We start from the raw sequence: 16897 nt of genomic DNA, 5'->3' as shown, positions 1-16897 counted from the left end.
ATGACACCCACCAAATTTGGTATAAATTCGATAAAGAGATGCAGAGATATAGCTTCAAATCTCTTGACCACTAGGGGGCGCCGAAAAGTTTACAAGTCCTCCCAGAACATGTTGCTGATGGATCATACCAAGTTTCATAACAATACGCAATTGCGTTTCTGAAATACTTGAACTTAAAGGTGCAATGTGTAACTTTTTGAACGATCTCTTGACAGAAATGCAATATAATATACATAACTATATTATCAGTGGTGTATAAAGACCTTACAAAATTAACTGTTATGTTTTTATTACCTTAGAATGAGACGTTTTTATCTACATACACAGAGGGTCCCCTTACATGGAGGTCGCCATTTTGTACCGCCACGTTTCTACAGAAGCCCTTAACGGACAAACATTTTTACTAAGTTGTCTCCAACGATGACATGTTTGTCCGGTGGCAGCTACCGTAGCTTTTCTATGCATCTCAAAAGTGAGGGGTGAGTCGTGGACTGAGCCGTTGGTTGCAATTTGCAACATCACCACTAGATGCCACTAAAATTTACACACTGCACCTTTAAAGAAAAAATTCAAAATGGCCGACACACAAAATGGCCGACCAAAAACCATTTGTTATCGTTTGACTCGGCATGCCTCACGAAATCTAACAAGACCAGTCTCATAATTTTACATTCAAATTTGCAGTAGTTATAAGCAAAAATAGACATTTTTTATATCTCGTGACCAGTAGGGGGCAGTGTGACGAAATGGTGCATGCAACCTCAGGTCATCACTGTTATGACATATACCAAGTTTCGTGTCGATACAATAAAGTTTTGCAAAGATACAGCCTCACGTCCGTTTTGGCGTGCTCGCCGCCATATATGTTGTCACTGTATACGAGAACGCATTGGTCTATCTCTCTCAGAATTCCGGATCTTTTCAAAGATTCGGCTCTTTTGGCTATGCTTCCTTAGAACAACACCAGGTCTTACGGCTCCGGGTCTTCATTTACGATCACTGGGATACTTATTTTTTAGGCCAAATTAGCAAGTGTGAATGGTTTGTGTGTTGGTATGCAATTGTGTATCAATAGTTTTTTTTTTATATAAAAACCGTTTTTAATGTTTTGTTTGGAAATAAATAACACAGAATTACAGCAAATAAGCCTAATAAATATAGACAAAAGTAGTCTTTTTAGGTTTCCCTCATGACTTAAAGCGTAACTAAACCCCTGGTCAGAGCCTGACTCCACGCACTGGCAATATTTAAAAAATGCAAGAAAAGTGGGTAGATCCCAACGGAGACAGAGGGGACGCTCAAACTGATTTTGCCAAGTGGTTGATGTCCTCAGGGCAACATATTGTGTTGACCCAAGGACAACATTTTTCTAAATAAAACCTAAATCTACCCCAAATCCAAACCCTAACCATAACCAAACCCTAAAATCAGAGGGACATGATAAACTAAGCTCGTACCAAGCATGTGGTGAGATCGTAACAAGGGCGTGGTGAGCTTGAACCTGCTTACATCACGAGTTACTTTTTGGACCCAACATCCAATAGGAAAATTCAACTGCAGTAGCCACCGTTCAACCTGAAGAGGACACCACTCAGACGTTTTTACACCATATATTGAAACACTTTATATCCAAATGTCAAAAAACTTAGTAAAAACAATGAACAGCACTAATAAAGCATCATTCTTACAGATCATTAACTAAAAAAAGTTGGTTAACGGTTTAGTTACTCTTTAACTTTCTTCTTATTTTCGATAAATGCCTTCACTTTCTCCCAACGCGCTTACATTTAAATCCGGCTCCCCCTCCTCTCTCTAACGCTTTGTGTACTCGGACTGTACCACTACACTGATTTTTGCGGCGTCTTTCCCCCTTTCTTCTTTAACATAATGGTATAGTCCTAGTCTGTCTTTCCATTTGATTGGACGCATCGAGTGCCACATGCAAATAGGTCCCGCCTCTGCCTGCGGCTTAAGATGCAGCTCTCTTGCTGACGGGAGCCGGCTCTTCTAGTTCGCTACAAAGAATCGCCTCAGAGCAGGCTCGTTGCAAAGGATTCATCACTACTGCACGCTAGTGATGGCAGTCCGGCTCTTTTCATAGATTCGGCTCTTCTGGCTCGCCTCCCTTAGAAGAGCCGGCTCTTACGGTCGCACCCCTGCCTGCGTCTGAAGATTCGGCTCTGCTCGTTCACTACAAAGAATCAGCTTAAAGCCGGCTCGTTCGCGATCGACCCATCACCACTACTGTACGCATGCGTTGTCGTGGTTGCTGGATAAGCTGTTGTGTCGTGTATTAAAAAGTTGCTGGTGTTCTTAAACAAAGGTAAGTTATGTATTTTATCCAAAGTGATGTAGAGATAATAAATAATAGCAATTGTTATGCAATGCTTTACACGTATACGACGATGAATGTGTGTATTGAGTAGTTTGAAAACTCCGTCGACCAAATAATTGGGGCCTCCGAAATCATACTGAAAGGCTGCTAAAACACCGAATGTTTTGAACAATAACAGTTTTATAGAAAATGTGAGTTTACGGAGAAATGTAATATGCTGCAAGTAAATGGCTGTTTAATACTGTTAGAGATCTGTCGCTGCATTTGATGGTTAAAAGTGTTTTTTCTCCGAGCGAATGCAGCCTCTCCTAGCACGACAACAAAAGTAGAAAATAACGCAGTAAGCGCCAAATAACACCCTGAGACACCGGCGAATGCAATAACTGTAATAAGTCTTATTTATTTACGGCACATAACGAAGTAAGGTAACTGTGAACATTTGAAACTGTAAGGTGACATCTAACTTAACGGGATTTAAAAAGTTTTGTAAATCACGTGTGTAGGAAACCATGTTGTTTTAAAAAGGTTTTTTTATCTTTTGCTTAGATCACTTGCCCACAACGGCACCAACCTAAACCATTGGTATGTTCTTGTAATTAAATCAGTTAGTGTAGTTAGAGAGAGAGCAAAGAGTACAACTGAATGTATCTGCCTGAATTTACCGGAGTTGAACGCGTGTCACATCACCGAGCAGCAGGTGTCATATTTCATTTATTACTTTCAGACAAGCTGAGGCAGAAAGATGGCTGAAGGCGCGTGCTTACTCCTTTCTGTTATCATGCATACATACTCAGAATAAAAGATACAAAAGCTGTCACTGGAACGATACCCTTTAAATGGGTCCTAATATTTACCATGTTTGTGGTTTAAGTTGTTCTTTTACGTTTTTGCATAAATTTAAAATAAATACAGATATGGGTACATTTGTACCCATTATATGCACTTTTCACAAAGGTGTATTATTTGAAAGGGTACCACTCCAGTGACAGCTTGTGTAAATTATCTTCTGAGAGTGCACATACAGTAAACAACCTAAAATGGAAATAATAGAGCTATATCATAGGGCAGTTTCCTGACATGGTTTAGAATAATCCAGCACTAGGCCTATTATTATTATTATTAAGTAGTTGTTTCAAAGAAACCTTATTAAAAAAACATTACTGGTGTGCGTCTTGAGCAAAAACAATGGCACTGATATGTGTTAAGATATATCAGTGTGTTTAAATTAAGACAGATCAAACATACATTTTAGTCTTGTACTAGAATAAGCCCGGTCTAGGAAACTGTCTCTTTATCTCTAAAGCAGAACATAAGACCAGTCTAAAATGAAATCATGTATTTTTAGGGCTTTCAAAAATTTAAATTAATCATGCACATTAAAAAAATACCCCATAACAACATTTGAAATCATTGTGTTTGACTTAGCTTTAGAAAAGAATAATATTTGTTGATAAACATTTACCTTATTACACACCATATAATGGTATGTGTAAACATAATCAATCAACAAGTGTATTTTTTGTATATAATGTAATACAAGTGGTGCAGTGTTTAAAAATGAAAAAGAAAAGATTTTAGGATGTTATTTAATAATTATGACAAGACCATCATGTAATATTAGACACTAAAAACTAAAGCGGAGAAGATGAGTACTAATTTTGTGCCTTATATGAACGTAATACATTAAAACCTTGAACGTAGATATAAAAATGAAAACATTTCAGAAGTTTAAATTGTGATTCTGTAAAGCACAAGCAAACATGCTGAAAGAGAAACTACAGGTAGGCTAGCTAGTGGATTATATTACAAACCATCAGGACATTAACATGGCCTTAATTCAATGTATTTGGATTATGGCTGCGCAAAAAATCGCCTGCAATTCTAATGCGTGTCTCATCAGTAAAGATGAAGTAAAACGCCATCATCTGCTTTCAGATGGAGCGGCATTTATTACACAGACCTGTGGTTCACAGAGAAGCTAGCCAAAAGCGCATAGATTATCGGAGTACATTTTTTTTAAATTATGAACCCGATTTTGCCTAATTTCTCTGTGAACTACGGCTCTGTGTAGTAAATGTAGTAAATGTTTTTAATTCATTAGTAGAGATGCGTTATATAGCGAAGGGAATTGTCATGCACGTTTCATCAGTGAAGCCGTTTCCTTGTTCAGTATTCTAGTATCCTTTATTGTACAATACTAAAAATTTAGCTTTTAAAGGGTTTTTTACTCATCCTTATGTTGTTGTAAACCTGTATGAATTTCTTTTTTCTGATGAACACACAAGAAGGTATTTTGAAAAATGATGGTAAACACACAGCAGTAAGTGACCATAGACTTCCATAGTAGGAAAAAATATTTTGGAAGTATTGTGATAAATGAAGACAAAATTTTATAAATGATTTTAAGCACACAGTCGACGATATCCAGGAAATTCCATCATATTTTTTTTGTTCCTACTATGGAAGTCTATGGTCACTTCCTGTCTGTGTTTGCCATCATTTCTTAAAAAACCTTCTTTTGTGTTAATCAGAAAAAGAAATTCATACAGGTTAAGAACAACATGAGGATGAGTAAATAATGACAGAATTTCTTTTTAAAGTGAAGTACACCAATGTCAATAAATTAAAACATTGTAAAAAAATGAAGAATATATGCATAATATTTTTGTATTAACAGTTTCTTATTTGTTGTTATGTTTTTGCAGATGCCACGTAAAAAGGGGTTCCGGAGATCTGAGGCGGCTAAGAGGCGCATGGCTGTTGTCAGCCATGTTGAGCCTCTTGTAAAAAGACCCGCATATGAGGTTCAGCCTCCTCTTAAAAAAAGTGCTCCTATACCGACAATTTATTGTCCCAAAACTGCCAATGAGAAAGTCCATGTGACTGCCAAAACTGTCAATGAGAAAGTCCATGTGACTGCCAAAACTGTCAATGAGAAAGTCCATGTGACTGCCAAAACTGTCAATGAGAAAGTCCACGCGACTGCCAATAAAACTGTCATTGAAACTGTCATTGAGAAAGTCCATGGGACTGCCAATAAAACTGTCATTGAAACTGTCATTGAGAAAGTCCATGGGACTGCCAATAAAACTGTCATTGAGAAAGTCCATGGGACTGCCAATAAGACTATCAATGAGAAAGTGCATGTGATTGACAAGGTATCTGCCAATGAAGCTGATAAAGTACTGGATGTAGCAGTTATAAGAGGATCGTTCAGTCAAGACGATATGCGATTTGGTAGTACAAGAAATAAGCAGTGTGCAGCTATCAGTTTAACATCTGTACTTCAGCACTGTGTAAAAAATGTTTTGACATGGCAAACTGCAGATTTGGATAATGTACTGAATAAGGGAAATGACCTTTATGTTGTTTTAAAAAATACAAGGCAAATAGGAAAAGGCCAGTGTGAATACATATTGATTCCAGAACTTCCCAGAACATGTACGTACTGTGACAAATATTTTGAAATAAAGTTTGGTTCATCTTTCGGTGGCTTTACTGATGTTTTTGAGTATGATGCAGAAGTGGGAGATTTTGCAATGCCATTTCATGTAGCAGTGGAGCGATCGCTGCGTGATTTTGATGCTTGTTTGGTAACTATTGCTGCCAATACATGTGCAATTATAAAACAAGGTAATTTGTATGCCATTGTAGATTCACATGCAACCAGTTTCATTAATGGCCAACAATACAGATCTGCAACAAGCTTTGTAGCTTATTACAGCAACATTGATCATGTTATTGGGTATTTCTATGATTTTGCTAATAGGTATGGCAATGCATATATTCCATTTGAGGTAACCGGAATCAAGCCCAGCTTGTGTGACACAAATGCAGGTGCCTTTACAGTCACTAATAGTCAAAGCAGAACAAATGTAAATGATGTTAAAAGTGCAGCAGATCCAGATAAATTAATGTACCATGACTCAAGACCTGCAGAAGGCATATGCATAAAAGATTGCAATAAGGAACCAAATGCACAGAAATCACTTGCTGATAGTCAGTTGAATAATCAAACTGTTATTGCTGCTGTCTCACTGAACACTGAAAGAAAACCACTCAAGGTGATGGATGTTAAAGCAACAGCAACTGGTAAACCCACAGCTGCTAATACAACTTGTAAGTCTAGTCAATGCAGTGCCACAAGCATTACACCCAAGAGCAAACATAAGCTAAGTAAGTGTACAGATGGTAACAGTAAACAAGAGCTATATGTAAGCAAATTGGATAAAGAAAAATTACCTGATAAGAAAAATACACAAGAAAATGTTGATTTGACAAATACACAAGAAAATGTTGATTTGACAGATGTCCTGTTTAATGAGAATGTACTCACAGATGACATCATTATTGGCAATACTATAAATAATGAGTTCAGTTTTAAGCTGTTAACATCTGCAAATCAAGAGGCGTTGTGTGCACGTTTACATTTAACTAATGAAAACCACAGTGTACAAGGTACAAATATAAGTTCTTTAGGGGAACCATGTAAAACAAAGAGCATCAAAGGAGACGGCAACTGCTTTTATAGATGTATAGCACATGCAGTATGTGGCAATGAAGAGAAACACCTGAAAATCAGACGTGAAGTTGTGAAACACCTTAACGCTAACAGTTCTAAATTTATAAGGTATTTAAGAGAAGATTACAGATCGGTTAAAGACTATTTGACACAACGTAAAATGTATTATTCTGGATCGTGGGCCACAGAAATAGACATTTTTTGTACGGCCGATTTGCTGAAAACAAATATTTTTACTTTCAATGATGACAGATGGAATGTACATGCACCAACTGATCAGGTATTTACAGATAATGCTATATATCTGAAGCACTGTAATGAAAATCACTTTGAAATTGTCACGTGTGTTACACATAAAAATCAAATAAATGTTTGTGCAGGAGCATGCAAAGCTGTATGCGGTAATGAAAGCATTACACAGTGTTTACGAAAAAGGAAGTTAAATGACACAGCAGACCAGATCAAATGTAAAAGAGAGCGTGAGAGATACCAAAGCGATAATGCTTTCAGAGAAAGAAAAAAGTTACGTGTAAAATCAAAATACTTTGAAGACACAGAATACAGACATAAAAAGATAGCATTGTCCAAAAGGAAATTTAGTGAAGACATTGGATACAGACAGAAAACAAATAAAATGTCCAAAACTAAATATTGTGCTAATATTAAATACAGACAGAAAAAGATTAAAATGTCTAAAAATAAGTATTGTCATGACACTGAATATAAGGAGAGAAAACTTCAACTCCTTCAAAGTAAATATAAGACTGATATTAACATTTGTGAGTCAATACGTAAAAGATCAAAGGACAAGTATTCCACAGATGTTGATTTTCAAGCATATGTTAGGCAATATTCTCATATCAAATACAAAACCAACAAAGTCTTTAAATCTAACTTATGTGACTATTCTAAGCATAAATATAGCACAAATCCCACTTTTAAAGCCCGTGTTCGTGAATATTCTAAAGATAAATATAGCACAAATCCCACTTTTAAAGCCAGTGTTCGTGAATATTCTAGGGACAAATATAGCACAAATCCCACTTTTAAAGCCAGTGTTCGTGAATATTCTAAAGATAAATATAGCACAAATACCACTTTTAAAGCCAGTGTTCGTGAATATTCTAAGAATAAATATAACACAAATCCCAGTTTCAATGCCAGTGTTCGTGAATATTCTAAGAATAAATATAACACAAATCCCAGTTTCAATGCCAGTGTTCGTGAATATTCTAAGAATAAATATAACACAAATCCCAGTTTCAATGCCAGTGTTCGTGAATATTCTAAGAATAAATATAACACAAATCCCAGTTTCAATGCCAGTGTTCGTGAATATTCTAAGCATAAATATTGCACAAATCCCACTTTTAATTCCAGTGTTCGTGATTATTCTAATAGTAAATATCATAATGATGCAAACTTCCGAATGAGTAAAATACAAAAAGGATGTGAAATTTATGCAAAACAAAGAGAAACACAAAAAAACATTGACGCTACTATTAGTCAGTTTCAACAAGAAGTCAGCAGAGGTCCAGAATGTGTTTGTTGTGTATGTCATCGTTTATTGTTTAGAAAACAAGTTATTGAGTGTAAATCTGATTGCTATGAACGAAAAGGACAGCACATAGCTGATTTAAGTAAAAGATGCATCACATTGAAGTATTTACATGTATGTGACACTGAATGTGAGGATAATTGTAATTTATCTGGTCATTTAGCCTGTAATTTGTGGATATGTTATACATGCCATCGAAAAATCCTTAGAGGACAACTACCTGAAGAGAGTGTTGCCAACAATATGCATTTGGAGGACATTCCTAAAGAATTAAAATGTCTAAACTCATTGGAACAACATCTAATAGCACTCAATATTCCTTTTCTTAAATTGCTATGTCTTCCCAGAGGTGGGCAGAGGGCGTGCCATGGACCTGTTGTCTGTATTCCGGTTAATACTACAAACATGACCAACATACTTCCACGAAATGAATGTGATGATCATATGATAAAAATCAAACTGAAACGAAAATTGACATACAAAGGTCATTATGAATATAAATATGTCCACACCGATCATGTCAGAAATGCTTTAGTATATTTGGTACAAAACAATATGTGGTATAAAGATGTGGAGTTTAATGAGCAGTGGATCAACAACTTGAATGAACCTGACGAGGCTGATGGTAATGAAATGCAGGAAGATAATGTTGCTGATAACAGTGACGATGATAAGGTAGCTGATGATGAATCACATGAAGATCTTACATATATCAAGGAGCAAAGTGGACTTTTGTCAGACACATCACTACAGCCTGTTGACATTGGTTCAGAAATAATTGATCAACATTTTCATGATGTACTAAGTGTAGCACCAGGTGAAGGTAACAGTCCTGTCAGGTTGTTATCAGATGAAACCAATGAGGCTAAGTGCTTCCCATTTCTCTATCCTACTGGTGGTCCAACATTTCACGATGCCAGACCAGAAAAAATCACATTGTCACGATACCTGAATGCACGAATATTAAATGCTGATGGACGTTTTGCTCAGAATTCAGATTTCATTTTTTATGCACAGTATATATCAGAAGTTGAACAAATTCTGTCTAATGTCTCAATTGCATTACGAAAAGGTTTTGAGAAAGGTAGTTTATCAGAGGTGACACCTGATATGCTGACAAATCCGGATTCCTTGCAAAAAATACTTAAGTTTGATGAAGGATATAAGTTTTTAAGACCAGTCAGAGGGACCCCTCCCTATTGGATGTCTACACAGAAAGATCTCTTTGCTTTGATTAGACAACTTGGCATACCAACTTTCTTTGCATCTTTTAGTTCTGCTGATCTGAGATGGCCTGAAATGTTGAACACCATTATTAAACAAGAGGGCAAACAAATGAATTTAGATGAACTTGCCTGGGGTGAGAAATGTGAACTTATACGAAAAAATCCTGTCACTGCAGCAAGAATGTTTGATCACAGATGGCATTGTTTTTTGAAACATGTCATAATGTCACCGGCTGAACCTATTGGTAAAATAAAAGATTATTTTTATCGTGTTGAATTCCAGCAACGTGGTTCTCCTCACGTTCACTGTCTGTTTTGGGTAGAAAATGCTCCAAAGCTTAATGATGATGATGAAGCTAATGATCCTGTGGTTGCTGATTTCATTGACACATTTATCACCTGTGAGACACCGCCAGAACAAGACATTGAACTTTTTGAAACAGTAAACAGTGTGCAGAAGCACAGTACAAGACATTCAAAAACATGTCGCAAGAAAAATACAGTATGTCGTTTTAATTTTCCAAGACCTCCATCTAGCCGTACCTTTATTACAAGAGCATGTAATGCAGACGAGTTTAAAGGGAAAAATGAAGATGACACAGCAAATGCCATTTTACAAAAAATCAAAAATGCTTTAAACTCTGATGTGATGTTTGATTCAACTGATGATTTATTCTCTTCTGTGGGTATTTGTCAGGCTGTCTTTGAAAAAGCATACAACAAATGTTCTAAAAAAAAATCCATTGTCTTGAAACGAAATCCAAAAGATATTTGGGTAAACCAGTATAACAGAGATTTACTGCGTGCTTGGCAAGGAAATATGGATATTCAGTATGTCACAGATGCCTTTTCTGTAGTAGTTTATATATTAAGCTACATCACAAAAGCAGAACAAGAAATGGGACTTTTGCTTCAACGTACGCAAAATGAAGCTATGAATGGAAATCTTGAAGCTAAAGCATCTTTAAAGCAATTGGGAAGTGTGTATTTGCATAATCGCGAAATTTCCTCGCAAGAAGCTGTGTACAGACTGACAGGCATGCATTTAAAGGAATGCTCACGTAAAGTACAATTCATTCCAATAGGACCAAATCCTGTAAAGATGAGTTTGCCTTTGCATGTGCTTAAGAATAGAGTGGAGAAAGAACAGTCTGATGATGAAAGCAGTTTTTGGATGACAAGTTTTGTTGATAGGTACAAGAACAGACCACAGAAACAACCACTACTTAATCTTTGTCTTGCCAGTTTTTGTTCTGAGTACAGAGTTTTGACAAAATCTGAAGTTTTGTCACAAAAACAAAATGCAGAAATTGAAGTTATTAAACTCGATAATAACTGTGGTTATGTGAAACGAAGAACACGAACCGAGCCAGCTGTTGTCAGATATCCGAGATTTTCGCCCACAAAAGATCCAGAAAAATACTATCATTCATTGTTGCAGCTTTTTCTACCACATTATGATGACTGTCACTTGAAGCCAAGCAACTATGAGACATATGAGGAGTACTACAACAGTGGTGTCATAAAAACTAAATCTGGAATGCAAAATGTGAAATTAATTGTTGATTGCAACAGAGAATTGTTTGAAAAGGACTCTGATAAATTAGAGCGAGCTAAACAGCTTTTGGAGCAGGATATAGATTTAGAGGATGCTTGGGCTGCAATATGTCCTGAAACTGAAAGAGAACGTCACGAATGTATGGAACTGATGCAGAATAAAGGACTGCCTGATGAAGATAACACTCAAAACCTTATTCCAGATCTTACAGGAAACCAACAAACTATTTCTACTGTAGAAACAAACCATACCACACTGCCTAGAAATGAAGCGTTACATTTACTGCGATCACTAAATGAGGAACAATCTGACATATTCTATAAAGTCCGTCAGTGGTGTTTACAAAAAGTACTTGGACAAAACCCTGAACCAATCAGATTATTTATCACTGGTGGAGCAGGCACAGGAAAAAGTCATTTAATTAAGGCAATACACTATGAATCTTGCAGACTGTTATCTCAGCTGTCTGAAAATCCTAATGATGTTACTGTGCTTTTGACAGCTTCGACAGGAGTAGCAGCCTTTAATGTTGGTGCTTCAACTATTCATAATACATTTTCAATTGGTGCAAATGTCAGATTGCCATATCAACCGCTTAGTGATGACAAAATAAATTCTTTACGTATCAAAATGTGTAACCTGCAAATTTTAATTATTGATGAAGTCTCTATGGTTGACCATCGTCTGTTGTCATACATTCATGGAAGGCTGCGGCAAATAAAACAAACTGGTGATTACTCTCTATTTGGAAAAGTCAGCATTATTGCTGTGGGTGATTTCTATCAGTTACCACCTGTGAAAGGAACTGCTCTTTATGCTGATTCAAAAGGAGTCAACCTATGGGAAAACAACTTTGAGCTTGCTGAATTAACTAAAGTTGTTAGACAGCAAGATGCATCTTTTGCTGGAATGTTAAATCGCCTGAGAGTGCATAAGAAAAGTGAAGATCTTACCACTACTGATATTGCTGTGTTGAAAAAATGTGAAACCGGGGAGAGATGTAATGACCTTCACATATTTGCTACAAATAGCGAGGTTGATAAATACAACATTGAAAGACTACACGAGTGTTGTCCAGATGCAATTAGTATAAATGCTCAGGATTATATCAGAAACTCAAAAACTGGAAGAATGGAACGTAAAGTTGGATATCACTCTACAGTTTTCAACTCATGTCTATCTAAATGCATTTCCCTGGGTGTTGGTGCAAGGGTTATGTTAAAGAAAAATATTGATGTTGCTGACGGTCTTGTCAATGGAGCTTTTGGTACAGTTGTCCACATAAGTGAAAGTCAGAAAAAAGGTGAAGATAATGACGATTTCCCATCAGCTATTCATGTGGAGTTTGATAATCCAATTGTTGGGAAAATTCAAAGATGCAAAAAACGTTACATGCCTTTTCCAAATTCAACTGTTATTGAAGTACAAGAAGACCAGGTCACAAATGCTGGTGGCATAAGACGGCAATTTCCACTCAGATTAGCATGGGCTTGTACAGTTCACAAAGTACAAGGACTCACGGTAGATAAAGCTGTCGTTTCACTTAATAAAATCTTTACAGCAGGACAAGCATATGTTGCTTTAAGCCGTGTAAGGTCTCTTAGTGGATTAATCATTGAGGACTTTAAAGAATCTGTCATATTTTGTAATGAAAATATTGAGCTGTCGTTGAAAGATATGACAAAAATAAATTTGGATAAGTACAGTTTTAGTAAATCCTTTGGTATGTTTAGAATAGCACTGCTCAATGTGCAAAGTCTAAAAGCTCACTTTCAGGATGTCCTGTCCCATACAGTTCTGATAAACGCTGATTGTATTTGTTTGACAGAAACATGGCTAAATGTTAATGACCAAGAACCACAGATACCAGGATATGTGTTCTCACACAACCCAAGATCTAAGTGTTATGACAACAGCACTGCACTTTATACTGAATTAAAACATCAGAGAGGAGGTGGTGTTGGATTGTATTGTTCTGAGAACATTGAGTGTGATTTGTTTATTCCTGAATGCTCCAACTTAGAATGCTTATACTTTGTAATTCCATGTGTCAATTTGACTGCAGCACTTTTGTATAGACCTAATTCTTATAATCCTGATTTGTTTCGACAGCAGTTATTACTTGTTATTGATGAAATGGAGAAGCATCCAGGACCGAAAATGATCATGGGAGATTTTAATGAAGATGTTTTTACTTCATCCACAATTGTAAAATTAATGCAACAACATGGATACAGTCAACAGGTACAAACTCCAACTACAGAAAAGGGTACATTAATAGACCATGTGTACACAAAAGACATTAAATGTATACATGTTGAGGTTGCACAAACCTACTACAGCTTCCATCAGGCTATACTTATGTCACTATTGTAATAGTACATATAAATACTCCGCTGGCCATTGGGGGGGGGGGGGGGTTAGGGAGGAAACAATCACAGCGGCTCCCTGGGTAAGGGCACATAAGGGGAGGGGACACTGGGTGGGAGGTGACAGGGGTTGGTGTATGACAGTTATTTAACAGTACTGTTTGTTTCAGCAGTCCTTTGCTTGTTTTATTTATTTATTTATTTATTTACATTTATTTGTGTTTTTCTTTGTAATCTGCTGCGTTTTGCAAGTTTTAGTTCTTATTACAACCACACCTATTTTCTACATTTATTGCATTTTAAACAGAGTTCAATAATTTTTTTATTTTTGTTTTATACAAGCCAAACATCATCTTGATTTTATGTACAAAAATGCTTCTTAACCACTGTTAAACAATTACATGTGACTCAATGACGTCTAACAAAAATGAACAAAAATGAATATTTCAGCCAATATTTTAAGGCCACACATGACTAAATGACTGAGATAACTACTGTTGGTGATTGAAGAATCGTACTTTGAAACTTAAGGTTAGTATTCTTCATATTTTTTATGATTCACATGCTCATCATTAATTTTTTACTGAATAATCATTACTTACTTTTTATGTTTTAGAATGTATATGCCGAAACCACAGCTCAACCTTTACCTAGTGGTTGAAAAAATTGAATTGTCATCTTAAAGTTTACATGAAACAACAACATCATCTATCTTCAACTGATGTACACCAGAATACAGCAAAAAGAAGACTGTGCATCAGAAATACATTTACCATTTTACATAAAGTAAGTGCATTTTTATTCATAATTTTGTAATTTAAATTTGTTTAGCCTTTATATCTTTCACTTCAAAATACAAAACACCATAATAATATGTTTTCTTTTATTGTAGAAACATGTACTATGGTGAACACAACCTGCATCAAGTTGACACTTACCATTTTACAAACAGTAGGTGTATTTTTATTCATAATTTTGTTATATAAATTTGTTTAGCCTTTATATCTTTCACTTCAAAATACATAACACCATATTAATATGTTTTCTTTTATTGTAGAAACATGTACTATGGTGAACACAACACTGCATCAAGTTGACACTTACCATTTTACAAACAGTAGGTGTATTTTTATTCATAATTTTGTTATATAAACTTGTTTAGCCTTTATATCTTTCACTTCAAAATACATAACACCATAATAATATGCTTTCTTTTATTGCAAAAAGATGTACTATGGTGAACACAACACTGCATCAAGTTGACACTTACCATTTTACAAACAGTAGGTGTATTTTTATTCATAATTTTGTTATATAAATTGGTTTAGCCTTTATATCTTTCACTTCAAAATACATAACACCATAATAATATGTTTTCTTTTATTGTAGAAACATGTACTATGGTGAACACAACACTGCATCAAGTTGACACTTACCATTTTACAAACAGTAGGTGTATTTTTATTCATAATTTTGTTATATAAATTTGTTTAGCCTTTATATCTTTCACTTCAAAATACATAACACCATATTAATATGTTTTCTTTTATTGTAGAAACATGTACTATGGTGAACACAACACTGCATCAAGTTGACACTTACCATTTTACAAACAGTAGGTGTATTTTTATTCATAATTTTGTTATATAAACTTGTTTAGCCTTTATATCTTTCACTTCAAAATACAAAGCACCATAATAATATGCTTTATTTTATTGCAGAAACATGTACTATGGTGAACACAACACTGCATCAAGTTGACACTTACCATTTTACAAACAGTAGGTGTATTTTTATTCATAATTTTGTTATATAAATTGGTTTAGCCTTTATATCTTTCACTTCAAAATACATAACACCATAATAATATGCTTTATTTTATTGCAGAAACATGTACTATGGTGAACACAACACTACATCAAGTTGACACTTACCATTTTACAAACAGTAGGTGTATTTTTATTCAGAATCTTGTTATATAAATTTGTTTTGCCTTTATATTTTTACTTCATCTAAACAAATAATAACATAATAATATGCTTTCTTTTATTGCAAAGAGATGTACTATGGTGAACACAACACTACATCGGGATGACTTCCTTTTTAATGTCATTCACATCAACTGTCGTTACAACACAACGGATCTACCAATCAACATTTATTCATCTTCAACAGTACTTATCTCAGTCATTTATTCATGTGTGGTGATGGAATAAGCATGTACATTAACACTTAAGGTTAGTATTTTTTATTCCGTTTTTTTATTAATTATATACGTGTTTTCTCATCTTTTTAATTACTACATAATCTTTTTATACTTTTTATGTTTTAGAATGTATATGATGACACCACAGCTGAACATTCATCTTATGGTTGACTACAGTCAATTTTCACATGTTCTTGTTTAAATTAAACAATCACATCTCATCATTTTTTTCATTGGATGTCCACCACACCAAAATACAACAAAAAGAACATTGGACATCAGTTATAAAATTACCATGCTACATGGAGTAAGTGCATTTTATTCATAATTTTTTATGTACAATTATTTATATTTTTCTCTTCATCAAAGCAAATAATAACATAACATTTTTGAACTTTTTTTATTGCAGGAAGGTGTGCTATGTTGGACACAACGCTACATCAGTATGACACACAGTAGTCATCCTGGTCATCCATGCTATTCCTTTTGAATGTCCAGAGCTGGTTACAACAAGACAGGACTACCAAGCCTAATTAATTCAACATTTTCTATCACATTATGAAGAACTATTTCTTTAGGATTACAAGAAAGACATGATATAGCATCATGCAGATATGTTGTTTATTGACACTTTATTTTTATTTTTTTATTTTGAGAATGTATATTAATTTCACAACAAATACAATGGGTGTGGTTGTGCATATCAAGCAAAGGACTGCTGTAGTTCCTAAAACTTTATAGTAGGGCTGGGTATTGTTAGGAATTTCACAATTCGATTCAATTTCAATTCTTGAGGCTTCGATTCGATTCAATTCAATATTGCTTTACTTGCTTCGATATCGATTCAATAATAAGTACATACACAAGCAATTAAGTACCTGAGTATATTTTTAAATAATGTGTGTAGTATTACTAATGTTTGATCACGTTGATGGTGAAGGCTTGAAAGAAGTGCTGCTGTTTGCCATCTTTGATCTTTCTGTTTTGATAAAGCGCGTCTTGTACAACGCTGAACGCTCTCACTAGAGTGTTGCCCACAGCGCCGCCACTTGCCGTGGGGGCTGAATCGATTCATAGAATTTGATGAATCGATATTGAATTGAGAAACAAATAATTGCATTGC

General features: G+C 35.2%; 2 protein-coding genes across 7 annotated transcripts in view; one reads left to right on the top strand and one right to left on the bottom strand.

Annotated features, from left to right (window-relative positions):
- Positions 1–16897, bottom strand: part of clec16a (C-type lectin domain containing 16A) — a 114588-nt gene that overhangs the window by 46462 nt on the left and 51229 nt on the right. The window lies entirely within an intron of this gene.
- LOC141351256 (uncharacterized) lies at positions 1916–14229 on the top strand. Its single transcript, XM_073857902.1, has 5 exons — positions 1916–2323; positions 5041–6172; positions 8579–13236; positions 13312–13443; positions 14185–14229. Exons 2-5 carry the CDS (start codon positions 5041–5043, stop codon positions 14227–14229), a joined length of 5967 nt encoding a protein of 1988 aa, XP_073714003.1. The 5' UTR covers positions 1916–2323.

The sequence above is a fragment of the Misgurnus anguillicaudatus genome, chromosome 19, assembly GCF_027580225.2.
Source record: "Misgurnus anguillicaudatus chromosome 19, ASM2758022v2, whole genome shotgun sequence".
Classification (NCBI taxonomy): domain Eukaryota; kingdom Metazoa; phylum Chordata; class Actinopteri; order Cypriniformes; family Cobitidae; genus Misgurnus; species Misgurnus anguillicaudatus.
This window is presented reverse-complemented; position numbering and strand designations above follow the sequence as displayed.